A 15129-nucleotide genomic window follows, 5' to 3' on the forward strand; every position below is an offset into this window, starting at 1 on the left:
GGAGAGCCCCGCAATGTGGAGAGCACTACACTCCAAGTCATTCAAGTTACCAATCTTAAAAATGACTATACAAATGTCTTATTACTTTAATACATCATTTAAATATCCCATATTTTACTTACAACTTCAGATCTAATCCATTAAAGTTAATACATCATAATCTTCTTTTTAAAATTTATTTTAATAATTTAATAATTTATGTTTACAGTCACTTTGCCAGTGCCTATGTCTGTTCACCATGGGAGTGCAGTACCGGCAGAGACCAGAAGGGGGCATCAGATCCTCTGGCACTGGAGTTACAGACAGTTGTGAGGTGCTCGGTGGGTGCTGGGAACTAAACCACAGTCTTTTGGAAGAGCAAGCCAGCGCTCTTAACTTCTGGGCTGTCTCTCCAGCTGCCTGAAAACTCTCATGTTTTGATTTCTTTGGGTAAACTCTGGAGCCCACTTCCCCATAGCCCCTTCCCCAAATCTGCTCCTTTGAAGAAGAAGGGATCTCAGGCTTCTCTTGCAAGGTCACATCTAAATACCGCTGACTTCCTGCTATGAAGCGGAGAAAGATTAGCCCAGAGAGACCCACTCCTCTCTGGGCCTGGAGAAACTGCCACCAGCCAAGTTTAGCAGGATCTTAGGGCGGGGACTGGGCAATGGCAGGTAATACAGCCATCCCTCCGGGCCCCCAATCCCTTCCTAACCCGCTTGACCTGGCTCAGCCCCGAGGTGTTGATGGCAGCTTTCTGCAGACACAGCCATCTGTCACCTGCCTTTCTTTTTCCTGGTGACAGCTACCCCACAGAAGGACTAGAGTGATTTTTGAGGTGTGGGGGTGTACTGAGCCACAGGCTGGCCCCCTGCCGTGGTGGTCTTTTGGAGACCCTAGAGCCCCAGGTAAGGTTGGGGGAGGGGAAACGGTAACCCCTGCCATGAGCTTCCTTTGGGACCTGACCTACATACAGTAAGATGCTTTGACTGCCTGTCTTGGGTCTAGGCAGAAGTGAGACACCCACCGGGGTAAAGGGTTTCCCTGGGGAGCTGGTGCAGCTGTGGGGACATAGCCAACCAGGACTGCAAGAGGAACTGGTCCTTGGTGTACTGTCACAGCTGCCTGCTGAATGAAAAGGGACTTGGGCTGCAGGCAGAGGAGCCACTGTCGCCCCTAGAGCGGACTGGACATGACTGAGGCACCGCCCTGTCCAGGCGGCAAGACACCAAGTCCTGGATGCGGTCTGAAGACGCTGTACTGGGCATGTGTCCACAATGACCTCGCTGAGCTCCAAGCCAGGCTGGACGTCGGGGTGTCTCCAGATGAGGCCTCCCAAGTGGACGGCAATGGGAGGGTGAGATGCCCCAGGGCACACAGGAGTAGCAGAGGATAGCTCAGGCTTCACACGTAGCATCCTGGTCCGGTTCCCCATAGTCCCAGAGTTGTCCCCACACTTTAGATGGGTGGAGACAGTCTCCACAGGGGTTTGGACAGGCCCTGGGGAAGTGCGGATTTAGGGAACAAAGTGGAGGGGGTCCTAAGGAGAGCTTAGTGGAAAGTGGAGGTCTAAGCTGCTCTGTCCCCAGACAGGCCTCATGGTCGCATGCTACCACGGCTATGGTTCCATTGTGGCTCTGCTCAGCGGCTGTCCTTTCCTGGACGTGAACCAGCAGGACAAAGACGGGAACACAGCCCTCATGCTGGCGGCTCAAGCAGGTGTGAGACCCCACCCTGCAGCAACCCCACCTTCATCCCCAACTCCACCCCACCCCCACTGCCCCAGCCCCAAATCTTGCACAGGAGTCTCCCCCGCTAGGCTTCAGCATTCCCTTACCTTGGGAAACTAGCTTTGTGGTCCTGTCTCTGCAGGTCATGTGCCTCTGGTGACTCTCCTGCTCAACTACTTTGCTGGCCTGGACCTGGAACGCAGGGACCAGCGGGGACTGACAGCTCTGATGAAGGCTGCCATTCGGGACCGCTCTGAGTGTGTGGTTGCACTCCTTATGGCAGGTGTGCTGTGGCAGGTGTGTGTGGCAGGTGTGGTATGACAGGTGTGCTATGGCAAGTGTGCTGTGGCAGGTGTGCTATGGCAGATGTGGTATGACAGGTGTGCTATGGCAGGTGTTGTATGGCAGGTGTGGTATGACAGGTGTGCTATGGCAGGTGTTGTATGGCAGGTGTGGTATGACAGGTGTGCTATGGCAGGTGTTGTATAGCAGGTGTGCTATGACAGGTGTTGTATGGCAGGTGTGCTATAGCAGGTGTGCTATGGCAGGTGTTGTATGGCAAGTGTACTTACAGCAGGTGTGCAGTCGCACCTTCTCCACTACCACCCCACCAGATACATTTACTTGCAGCCAGAGAGGTGGGAATGAAATATGAATGGAGGACAACTTATTGAAGGAAGGCCGTGCTCCCATCCTCTCACAGTCTACTAGTGCAGCTATGCACAGCTGTTTATGGAAGTCCCAGCAAAGAGTGCAGACATAAGATGGGGAAAGGTTGGGGTGAGGTGGTATGAGTTCTAGTCCCAGTCTTGCCTCTGCCTGAGATCCAGGTGGAGAAATACAACCACAGCACTATGAAGGCTGATGAGTGGGGCATCCGTGAGGACTGACTCTAACTCTTAGGCAGTGTTCAGTTGCAACTGGAGCTTTGTGTGCAAAGGGCTGCTCTGTGTGTGGACTTGTGGAGCCCTCATTATTCCCTGAGGTGGCTGATCTCTGGTGCCCTCTGCTGGTCTCTCTGAGAGATCTCTGCCTCCAGCCTTCCCTTCCCAACCCCAGTAGATTTAGCAGGAAAGTAAGAGAACCACATGTCTTTCTCCTTTCAGAGTGACTGTGTCTCTCTGGCCCCAGAGACCCAGAGACAAGGGCGTGAGCATGAAGAAACAAAGTGTGTGTGTGTGTGTGTGTGTGTGTGTGTGTGTGTGTGTGTGTGTGTGTGTTTGTGGTGGGGAAGAACAGGACCCTGACCCCAAGCAGCTGCGGCTTGAGCATCCTACGCTCCGCTCTGCTCAGCCAGCTCTGTGAGCCTGTTGGAGACCCTGTGGGCTCACGTGGGCTCACTGCAAGGTTCCCCCAGTCCTGACTTTGGTGCTCCCTGTCTCTTATACAGAAGGCTGCAGCCCTGGGCTTTTGAATCTGGCTTAAATCAGTCCTGCTGCTGAAGAATGTGCCCTTGTACAACCCAAGGCTCGCTAACCAATCACACTGGGTCACTTGCAGGTGCTGACCTGAGCTCCGTGGATCCTGTCCGGGGCAAGACAGCCTTGGAATGGGCTGTTCTAACGGACAGCTTTGACACTGTACGGAAGATCCGGCAGCTGCTGAGGCGGCCCCAGGCAGAGCAGCTCAGCCTGCACTACCAGCCAGAGTGGCCAGCCTTGGCCCAACTTGTGGCCCAGGCCCAGGATCAGGCTGCCCCATCCCTCCTAGAGAGGCTGCAGGCTACTCTGAACCTCTCCTTTGCTCAGTTTCCTCAGGAAGGGGGTGTCCTGGACCACTTGGTGACTGTCACCACCAGTTTGGCCAGTCCCTTCCTGACCACTGCCTGCCACACACTGTGCCCTGACCACCCACCCACACTGGGCATTCGGGGCAAATCAGTGCCAGAGCTGTTGGGTACTGCCCCTCCACCTCCTCCAGCACCCCATCCTCCTCAGGAAGTCCCTGTTCCCCAGGCCTTTGCCCCCTACCAGAGCCCTCAGAGTATGCTCTCCCAGTGGCTACAGTCCAGGGAGAGCACCAGTCTCAGGTCCCAAGTCCCTAAGATCCTCCTCTCCAAGGCACCTTCCCCTGCTGCACAGTACGAGTTGATACTTAGACCTCCAGGGAAGCAAAGTCTGACTCTTCCCATCTGGAGATTCCAGGAGAAGAAGAAGAAGGAGGAGGAATAAGCAGTGAACCACGAGGAGGTAGACTAGGCCAAGCTGGAGGCAAGTAAGACTCATTCCCGTCCGGAACCTCTTTCTGCATCCCAACCATCTCTGCCAGCGGGAACCTGCTCCCACCAAGTATTCAAGGTTGTCCACAGCAACGTCTGCGGGAGAGACGGGACCAACCCGGTGTCTGCCGGCAGGGGACTGACCGGCTACAGCGGTTACGGCAGTAATAACCACACACTGTATTCTGTGTAGGATGTCACAAAGCAAGAGAAAGCGAACTGCTCTCACGTGAAACCTACAAGTTGTATCAAGTAAACAGCTGGGGGTGGAGCACGGTGTGCACGGTGTGCACGGCGTGCACGGCGTGCCATTCGTCCAAGTGGAAATCTCCCTTGTGCAATCATGCTGTTGACTCATCCTTATCCTCAACTCCTTAGGAGTCAGAATCACACGGGGCACAGGCCTCTGGGTGTCCGTAGATGCTTAACTGAGAAAGGGACAGCCGCTTGGATGTGAGGAGGGTCGTCAGCCAACTGGGACCCCAAACAGTGGAAAGAAGGAGGCGGCACGGCCCCTGGCATCTCCTGTCACTCATCTGTAGGTGTGACAGGGCCTGCTGCTGCAAGCTTCTGCTGGTGAGGCTCCGCTGACGTCCTGTGTGGACCGAGATCACTGCAGGGATATCGTGAGTACCCAAAGTGATCTGATTATTTAATAAGTGGCTCGGCAGGACGGATCAAAGACAGGAACTGCTGACAGAACAAGGAATTCCGGAAGAGGGCTGCAAACTCAGAGAAAAATAAATTCCCACCTGGCAGTAAAAACCTGAACTTTTTTACTTTTTTTTTGCCAAATAAGAATAACTTGGGGCCTGGAGAGATGGCTCAGTGGTTAAGAGCACTGACTGCTCTTCCAGAGGTCCTGAGTTCAATTCCCAGCAACCACATGGTGGCTCACAACCGTCTGTAATGGGTTCCGATGTCCTCTTCTGGTGTGTCTGACAGCTACAATGTACGCATATAGATAAAATAAATAAATCTATAAAAAATTAAATTAAAAGCAGTGGTATAATCAATAACATTAACAACATGCTGTTTATCAATCATCTACGGCTTGACTTTATAAAGGAAGCTTTATAAAGTCCAGGCTTTTTTTTTTTTTTTTTTTTTTTTTTTTTTTTGGTTCTATTTTTCGGAGCTGGGGACCGAACCCAGGGCCTTGCGCTTCCTAGGCAAGCGCTCTACCACTGAGCTAAATCCCCAACCCCTAAAGTCCAGGCTTTAACGAGTAGAAAATAGCATGTTTACTGGACGTAGAATGTTGATCTGCACCTCTAGCTATCCAGGAGGCCGAGACAGGAGGGTCACTTGAGCCTATGCATTTGAGACCAGCCTGGGTAACACAGAGATCCTGCCTGAAGAAAAAGGGAGGAAGGGAGAGAGAAAAAATTAAAAAAACCCATCCATAGTAAATAGTCTGTCAAGAGAGGTTACCTCCCCTAGGTGACCCATAGGTGGGGTTATCAGCCAATGAGCTGAAATAGTTTTGAAGGGGCACTTGGTAACTTTGAAGGGCTGAATTTGAAAGTTTGGTTAGGGGCCTGGAGAGATGGCTCAGTGGTTAAGAGCACTGACTGCTCTTCCAAAGGACTTGAGTTCAATTCCCAGCAACCACATGGTGGCTCACGACCATCTGTAATGGGATCCAATGCCCTCTTCTGGTCTGTCCAAAAGAAAAAAGAAAAAGAAAATTTGGTGGGTTTTTTTCCCCAATATTTTTACTGTAGAAATGTGCTCATATGCTCTTAATATATACATGCATACATTTGACTCTCTCAATGACTTTTCAAACTCTGGCTTTTAAGGAGACCTGGCACAGAATTATAAGGAATACCTGAGTGTTGCGGTGAAAATTAAAAAGGAAGGTTTTCTATCAGTTCCCACGAGCCAGATCCACTCGCTCCAGCTGCTACTGTGCCACTCGGTCCGCAAGTCGCCCTCTCCGGGCTGTCTCCCTTTTAGCTGCCCTCTCCACGCGGTCACCTAGGTGGTAGTTACCACACCTGACACACACATACATCTTGTTCTGCGGGCCCTGAGCGTTCTCACTCTGCGAAAGCCACAGAACCAGGTCCGCACCCTCCAACTGCCTCTCAGCCGTTTCCTTCACGCACTGTCCTCTTTAGCCCGGTAAATCAAAGTTCCAGAAACTTGTAATTTAGCAATTAGATTTACATGCTAAATTCTCAATCCACAGCTCATCCTCATGATAAATCCACTGCCAATTGATAAAGATATAAACCGCCCACCTACACAAGATAAAATCGATCTAGTTCACCTAAATCTGAACTATCCTCCTCCATAGACTCCAGCACGATCCCCTCCTTCCTCCCCTCTCCCGCCTTACAAAACTTTGTTCCCGCCCCACTCTCTACTGTCCAATCATGTATTGCCTTGACATCAACCTGTACCCAGGTTCCATAATTGAAACTGACAGACACCAAGCATGGGACCTGGCCACTGGGCATGGTCACCTTAGCACAGCATTAGCAGTGCGGTTCTCTCTGGAGCATCCTAGCAAGGAGCAGGTGTTTTCTCTAGAAAAGGGCTGACATTTTGTCCAGGAGTGACAAGGGAAACCTTTCACTGTTTACAAAGAAATATTTGGCTTAAAAAGAAAACATAGAGGAACAAGAAAAGCTCTACAATATGCCTGGGTTCGGCGGCACACGCCTAATCCCAGCAGAGGCAGGCAGAACTGAGTTTGGAGCCAGCCTGGTCTAGAGTGAGTTCCAGGCCAGCCAGAGCCACCCAGAGAGACCCGGCCTGAGCAAGAGCAAGAGTAGCTCTGCACTTCTAGTACAGTTGTGGGTTTGCAGAGAGGTTACTGAAGTGCACAGGCAGACCATGGTCACCTTTATCGCTGTGTTTATCACAGTGGACGGGCTGCTCCTTACGGTGGGCGACTCAGGTCTACAACCCGTTCCCACTCCCCTAGCTTTCACCTCTCCCTTCTCAGTCACAGCCGGATCTCACACCGTATTCCTTGTTGCTGATGAACCAGACAGCTTAGAGTATTTGAATCTCCTCCTCTTCCTCTTCCTCTTCCTCCTCTTCTCCTTCATCCTCTTATTCCTCCTCCTTATCCTCTTTGCCTTCCTACTCCTCCTCTTCCTCCTCTTCCTCCTCTTCTTCCTCCTCTTCCTTCTCTCCTCCTCTCCCTCTTCATCTTCTCCCTCTTCCTCCTCCTCTTTTACTCCTCCTCATCCTCCTTGTCTTCCTCCTCCTTCTCTTCCTCCACCTCCTCCTCCCCTTTCCTCCTTTTCTTCCTCTCTTCCTCCTCCTTCTCTTCCTCCTCTTTGCCCTCCTCTTCCTCTTCCTCCTCCTCTTCCTTTTCTCCTCCTCTTCCTTTTCTCCTCCTCTTCCTCTTCTTCCTCCTCCTTTCCTCCTTTTCTTCCTCTCTTCCTCTTCCTTCTCTTCCTCCTCTTTGCCCTCCTCTTCCTCTTCCTCCTCTTTACCCTCCTCCATTTTCTCCTCCTCTTTGCCCTCCTCTTCCTCTTCCTCCTCCTCTTCCTTTTCTCTTCCTCTTCCTCTTCTTCCTCCTCCTTTCCTCCTTTTCTTCCTCTCTTCCTCTTCCTTCTCTTCCTCCTCTTTGCCCTCCTCTTCTTCTTCCTCCTCTTTACCCTCCTCCATTTTCTCCTCCTCTTTGCCCTCCTCTTCCTCTTCCTCCTCCTCTTCCTTTTCTCCTCCTCTTCCTCCTCTTCCTCCTCCTCATTTTCTCTCCTGTCCTAGCTAGGTCCTGTTCTGTAGCCCAAGGCTGGTAGACCCTGCTCTATAGCCCAAGGCTGATGTTTTTCTTAGGTCTAGCATGGAGCTCTGGGTTTGGGGTTTTCAGTCTTAAGGTCAAATAGAGAGGTGAGTTTCCCATCAGGTAGCCTTGGGGTGCTTCCTGGAAACATGACCTGCTGGTGTTCACAAGTTGCTGAGGTATTGCCCAGTACCTTGTGAATTTAACTCTTTCCTCACTCTCTATGCTACCTAAGGGAGGCTGTTGCAGGAAGCTCACACCCAGCAGGCAGGAGTCACACCCCAGCTCCTGGAAGGCCCAGTGTCAACCTGAACACCAATGTCTTGAGTGTCTGCACAGAGAATTTTGTCATTTTAATCATTAATACTGTTTTTTACAAAAATTATTCTGCTCTCTGAATAAGGACATATATACAGGCACACATGCATACATGCATACACACATGTACACGCACATGCACACACACACACACACACACACACACACACACACACACGCACAGAAATAATAAAATCAGAGTCAGTCTCTCTCACAGTGCTCTGAAGGCGGCCTCCATGGGGTGTAGGCTAATCTGGCTGTTCCCACCTGTGTGATCCGGAAAGCGCTCCTCCTCCTTCTCCTCCTCCTTCTCTTCTCTGTCTCACACCTGAGGGAAGGAGACAGACCAGATGATTATGCGGAGAAAGACTTCTGCAAACTGTAAAGTGCGGTCAGGAGGGCAGGTATTAAGGAAGGATGGTACCAACTTGAACTTGACTGAGCCACTTCTGGGCCTCCAGGGTGGAGGAAGAGTCTTTCCCTCCTCATCCAGTACTGAGATCACAGCATGCCACACCAGTCCTGGCAGTGGCCAGGAAAGAAGCTATGTCTACAGCCTAGGAAGGCAATGGTGGCAAAATGCTGTGGCCTAAGAGTTGGCTTGGGACCCTGAGGAAGTCGTTTAACTCTCCTGAACCACCCAGCTCTCCTAGGTAGACAGAAACAAGCTTGGGGACCCAACACATGGCTCAGTGGTTAAGAGGACTGGATGCTTTTCCAGAGGACCGAGGTTCAAGTCCCAGCACCCACATGACAGCTGGCAACTGTTCTAGTCCCAGGGGATCTGAGGCTATGATAGCTAAATGACTGGTCCAGTGTCACCAGCTGATAAGAAGAGAGCCAAAGCTCAGGTCCCCGAGACAACAAAACCTGCTCCCTTGCAGCATGTGGCCTCTGCCCACAACCAGAGTTCCTCTTATTCTTGAGCCTGTCCCTTCCACCTGCCCAGGGCTCACCCTAGCATTGTAGGGTCCTGTCTGTCCTATCTGAGCTGGCTCTAAACAGTGGTTTCTCCCGGAGTCCCCATCCCCCAGGTGAACAACCACCCCTGTAGTCCTGACCATCTCCAGGGTAACTGGGCTCTAAGCCTTCCACCAGATAAGACTCCTTAGCCTTACTGATCCCTTAGTGCCTGCCTGCATCCCTTCATGCTGAGTGGAAAGAGGCCTGCCTTGCCCTGCCTGTGCTCCCTGAAGCTAGCCTCCCCTCCAACACCCATGTGGCCAGGAATCCCAGCCTCTGAGGCTTCCATTCTTGGTCCATGTCTGCAAGGGCTAAGAAACTCAGCCTCTTGTCAAGTCAAATATTAGCTCAGTGAGGCCTTGGAGATCTGCAGACCTAAGTTCTATCCTCCCCCTCTCCCTCCCCCTCCCCTTCCATTTCTTCCCCCCCTCTTACTCTTCTCCCACTCTTCTCTCTCTCTCTCTCTCTCTCTCTCTCTCTCTCTCTCTCTCTCTCATCTCCCAGATCTGAGGAACAGACTCCACCCAGCAGGTGAGAAGCTGACTCCTGCTGAGAGAGACAATGGGTAAGCTTCTGTTTCCCCAGCTTCTAGCACTGTATTTCCAAGGCCCCTTGTGGTGGTTTGAACATGCTTGGCCCAGAGAGTGGCACGATTAGGAGGTGTGGCCTTGGAGGTGTGGTCTTGTTTGAGGTGTGTGTCATTGTCGGGGTGGACTTTGAGAGAGATTCCTCCTAACTGCCTGGAAGCCAGTTTTTTCCGTTTGCCTGATCTTTTAGGGTCTGTCACCTTTAAGGCTTACCTACCTTTAGAGACACCCACCCGGCCAGGACACCTGCAGTGGTTGGAATCCACTGGCTTCTGCCCTTGTCCTTTGAGGCCATGATTTTCATTGTAGAGAAAGACCCTGGGTCTGAAAGGAGGCCTTGGGGACAAGGCTGGGCCCACTCTCTGGAGCCCTTGGCTCTACCACCACCTACTTCTGGAAAAGCTGGCTATGGTCCCACGTAGACGTGCCATCTGCTAGAACCCACAGACCTGACATATGACATACTGCATGATCACCTGCCATCGACACATGGGCTCCCAGGTGAACACAGACAAGACATACACACAAGCATAAAGCACACATGCACACCCTTAGCCACACGGGCACACATGCACAACAAGGATGCAGAAAACAGTGCGGAGTTCCAGGCCCACCGCCCCTCCACCTGTGTCTCTAGTACCACACACTATTCTCTTCACTGTCTGTGTGGCTAGGGCTGGAGTTCAGAGTCTATGACCATGTGAAGCCAGAGTTGGGGCACTCAGAGGAAGCCTAGAGCTTGTCCTCACGTCTCCCTGCAGATCCTGGTGGCTTCCTTGACTGTTTTCAGAGAAACGGCTCTGCTGAGGAGAGGAGAGAGGTGAGCAGGCCTGGGTTCAACTCTTTCCAGCCTGTTTACTCCAGACCTGTAGAGAGGGTGGTAGGGGGGAGGCACAAGAGGACAGAGGCCTATGGTTTGGGGGTTCCTGGAGACAAGGGCTTCCCTGAGGGCCTCCAGTCCTGGGAAAGGCAGAGGCTGGGCAGGAGAAGGGAAGGATTTATGGCATTTCCCCTCCCGCTGGAAACAAAGGCAGATTCCTGTGTCCTCATGAGCAATCCGGTCCCACCCTCCCGAGTGGCTGGAGCTGAAGGAAATCCCGCTGGCCTCTGGCCTCACCCAGGCATTCGGCCCCTCTTTCAAACAAATCTCTCTCCTAGTCTGAGCCATTTCTAGTCTTGAATCCCAGAGACCCTCTCCTTCCCACTAGCGATGGCTACCTTAAGCCTCCACCCCCCACCCCCAGTCTCTTCCAGAAAGCAAGATTCCCTTCACAGCACTGCTCAGCCCTTACTAGTTAGCCTGGCCCTCCCTCAGTCAAGAGGCCCAGTTTTTCACTGGAGGGAGGAAAAGTCTAGATGCCTCTGGAAGGCTCTGTGCTGTCCACAGTGCTCCTCGAGACCCTGGACACGGCACGGGAAGGATGGAGGTAGGAAGAAGACAGGATTTTCCCCAGTGACTTGACACATCTTCCACACCGACAGCAAGTTATGGTTCTAGGAAAGGGGTGGGTGCCACTGTCGTCAATAAGAACATCATCAAAAGCTCCTGTCTAGCACTAATAGGAACTGCGGGGTTTGGCTATGTTAGTTAAATTTACGAAGCGAAAGTCTGATCATGGGGCTGGGGAGAAGGCTACTTAGGAAAAGTGTTAACTTCGACAGCGTGAGGACCTGGGTTCAGAACCCCAGCATTCACGTGAAGAGTCAGGTATGTTGCTTTGTACCTGTAGTCTCAGCACCAGGCACACCAGGGTCCCCGAGGCTCTCTGGCTGGTCACCCTAGCCATATTGTGATCTCCAAGTCTGGTGAGAGACCTTGCCTCAAAATAAAAGAATAAACAAAGAAAATAATAATAATGTAAAGAAGCGATTGAAGACTACACCCCGTATCATCCCCTGACTTCTACATGCACAGGCCCACACATGTGCATATACATGTGAACATGTACACACATACATACAGACTATACCCCATACCAACCTCTGACTTCTACATGCACAGGCCCACACATGTGTACATACACATGAATGTGTATACACACATATATACAGACTACACCCCATATCAACCTCTGACTTCTACATGCACAGGCCCACACATGCGCGCACACACACACACACACACACACACACACGTATCAATCAATAACTAGATATAACAAGGGCCTCATGCGTGCCTGCAAACTGGGCTTTAGGCAGGTCCCCTACCACTGAGCTCTATCCTTGGGTCTTTGAAAAGACTTTTTGTTTATCTTTAAATTTCTATTACATCTTTATATATTTTATGTGCACATGTATGTGTGTGGGCACTCGTATGGCAGTCAGGGGACAATTTGTGGGAGGTGGTTCTCTCCTTCCACCATGTGGATGCCACCACAGGACCACTGTGGGTCCCAGGGATCGGACTCGGGTGGACAGGCTTGGGGGTGGGACCATCTTCTCCACTCCATTTGCTTGCTTTTTGGAAACATGATCTTAAGTAGCCTGGGCTGGTCTCAAACTCAGTACATAATCAAGGATAAGTTTGAACTTGTTATACTCCTGCCTCTGCCTCCCAAGTGCTGGGGTTATAAGTATGTGTCACCATACCCGGCTGTTCTTAAAGTTCTGAGATAGAGCCTTGCAGAGATGGCTTATCAAGTAAAGATGCCTCTAGACCTATGACCTGAGTTTAATCCCCAGGACCCAGGAAGGAGAGAACCAACTCCCACAAGTTGTCCTCTGACCTCCGAGTGCATACCTTGGATCACTTCCAGCTGTTCCAACTTGCAACCTGGGCTCTTTCCACTTACTGTCCTCTCCTGTGGTCAGGCCGGCTGGTGAGCATTCACGGCTCTGGAAGCACATGAGGAAGGATAACCCGGAGCTCAATGCCCTGCCTGCGAGCAAGTAAGGTTAGACCAGTTTCCCAAGAGCCACCACGCTTCATGTCCACAGACCTCTATGACACCACATGGGCACCTTCTAACTCCATGTACTTCATCCCGATGTGCCATCCCTTCCTCGAGGGCCCCGACTTGACATGAGTGGCCTTGACTGTTCAGGGTGGGTAAGGAATGGACAGCCCTTCCAAGGGGGTCCTGAGGAGGAAAAGCCCTTGGTGGTCCAACTCTAGGGATGTGTACTGTCTGCCAGCCTCTTCTCGAGGATCAGGGTTGCTCTCTGGCTTCTGGGATCTCCCAAACCTAGACATAGCCAAGGTTAGAGAGACAGGGTCTGGGACTAATAAGAATGTCACACAGGTTGGGAGGAAACTCTAGGGTTTTCCAGCTCACACCCTTCATTGTACAGAGAAGGAAATTGAGGGAGGAAGAGGTGACCCAGGCCTGGAACCTAACTCTGTGACCCATGTGGTTAACCTTTTCAAGACACTGGAGTTTTCTGCCTGGCACTAGTGACACCTGTCCCTTCAGGACTCTGTTCAGCCCTCCACACTGAGGACCTCTCCTGTGTTTAATAGACAAATAGCCGAAATCTGCAGATATATGTTCCTCGTCTTCCCTAAAGGAAACCCACAACTCTCCTCCGTCATCTACTTTGTCTTTCTAGTTTGAAAAGCTAGACCTTGCACATGTCCGGGAAGTGCCAGACCACTTAGCCGCCCCTCTTCCATTGCAGAGAAGCAAACCCCAGCTCATTTCCCTGCTTCTCCCCTGCTTTGCTTTTCTCCCCATTTACCCTGGTGCAGAAATGGGGTACCTACTTTGTAGGGCCTGGTGCAAAACAAAAATTATGTGTCCTGGGTCCAAATGCCATTAAGAATACTATGAAGAAGTTCATGATGGCGGTGGCAGGGCATCAACTCAAGCACAGGGCTCTGAAGAGCTGTGCATGCTTGGCCTCGGTCTCTCTAAGAGTGAGGCCTGAACCAGGCTTGGGCAAGCACCCGGGATCCTAGCTCTAGGGAGGTGGCAACAGCAAGATCTAATGCTCACAGCCACCCTAGGACTTTAGGGACCGCTCTCAAAAACAAAACAAAACAAAACAAACGCAGCGCACTGTTGAGAACTGAATGCTGGTCCTGAGAGCTCATTGCCAGCCTCCGCATCAAACCATTGCCACCTGCCTCTAGAGAGAGCCTCCTTGAGGTTCTTCTCGCTAACTTCTGAGGATCTGCAGACCTCTGCTTCAGACCCTGCTGGGAAGCCTTCTGCATCCCTGGTTCTAGATCAGAATTCTCTGGGCCTGTTTCATCTTTTTCTGTCCTCACTGAATATAGGCAACAGCTGGGCCCTGTGAGCAACTAATTCTTGTAGACTTGGACACAGTCTGTAATTCCTTTTCTATGTCCTCATTGGCCTGAGGCCCTAGTGCTTTCTCCAGCTCTGTGTCACTCCTCCCACATCCCCCTCCTCCACCCCAGGCTCCCTGTGCACTATGGGAGGCTTGGGTTCACACTAGCCAGTGTCCGGAACACTGAGAAGAGAGGGAAGATGCCACCCCCGTTCACAGCTTCTCTTCAGCCTCCTAAATCTGCCTCTCTCTGTTCTGCTTCACAGGCCTGCCCACAGAAACTCTCCTGTCCCTGCTGACTCCCCTCAGCCACTTCCAGCTCTTGACCTTACCCATGATCTCCTAAACACGACTTCCCAAGAAGGCAGGCCTTGGACTTGGGCTGCAGAGGTCCCATGGGTCCCATCCCACTCAAGACAGAAAGCCACAGGCTGGAGAGTGAGAGAGATTGGCCAGAAGCCATAGCAGGCAGGAGGAAGAGTGGGTGTGAAGACCGTCATGTATCCAGGCTCCCTGCTCTTTAGCTAAGAGAACGTGGTGAAGTGACTGCCACAATCTGGAGAAGCAGATACTGTAATCCCATAGTACTTCCTATTGGCTGCAGGACACGGTCTGTCCCGATGCTGAAATTTGGTTGAGCCAGGGCTTTGGAAGGTCATAGCGCTCACAATTCAAGAGGCTGCTGGCATGTGAAGAGGGAAGGTCTCAGCAGAGGAAGTAAGATCAGTGTGAACCTGGGGAAGGGGTTCCCTCCCCCAGCCTCTATTCCTGCCAAAGGGTAGAGCATCTCTGCCCCATCTTGCAAAATCTACAGACATGACACCTTAGAGATTGCTTCTGTGTTCTCCTACTGGGCACTAGGGCCACCCCTTCTCAAATATTAGCCCAAGGAAGCCTTCCTTGAGGAACTTAGATAGGCACCGTCTCCTGTTTGTAAGGTGGTCCACTGCGTACCGTGCATAGCTGGGGTCGAGGGCCCGGAGTGTTAGTGGGGTCCCAGCAATTAGCCTGGACTCCCAGTTGGTGGGAGCTCCCCACTTCAAAGTCAGTGTGGATATTCAAGTGAAACTCAAGTCCTGCTCAGGAAGGCATAGATTTTCACCCACTCCTAGCCTGTGCATCAGAGCCCTCTGCCGTTGCTCAGTATGTCCCAGCCTCACAAGGTTCCATGCCCCAAATTCTAAAGCTCCATCTGGTAGTCGAGTCTGCCCTCTCCCATGGTTGGGGTCCCGCCCAAACTGGACAGAAAGGACAAGGAGGCCTTTCCCTCCATTCTGACCACCCCTGACCTGATGGAGAGGAACAACCGCCAAGCCTTGAGGTGCTCAGACCAGACAGACTCAGAACAGAACT

At 51.7% G+C, this 15129-nt stretch overlaps 1 protein-coding gene across 1 annotated transcript; it reads left to right on the top strand.

Moving 5' to 3' along the window:
- Positions 1 to 371: 371 nt before the first annotated feature.
- Positions 372 to 4198, top strand: Ankrd33 (ankyrin repeat domain 33). Its single transcript, XM_087559937.1, is given in 5 exon segments — positions 372 to 1336; positions 1569 to 1698; positions 1852 to 1992; positions 3210 to 3877; positions 3880 to 4198. Coding segments are annotated over 5 exon segments (1152 nt in total). The 5' UTR covers positions 372 to 1171; the 3' UTR covers positions 3928 to 4198.
- The last annotated feature ends 10931 nt before the right edge of the window (positions 4199 to 15129 follow it).

This window comes from Rattus norvegicus, chromosome 7 (assembly GCF_021556685.1).
Source record: "Rattus norvegicus strain SHRSP/BbbUtx chromosome 7, alternate assembly SHRSP_T2T, whole genome shotgun sequence".
NCBI classification, from domain to species: domain Eukaryota; kingdom Metazoa; phylum Chordata; class Mammalia; order Rodentia; family Muridae; genus Rattus; species Rattus norvegicus.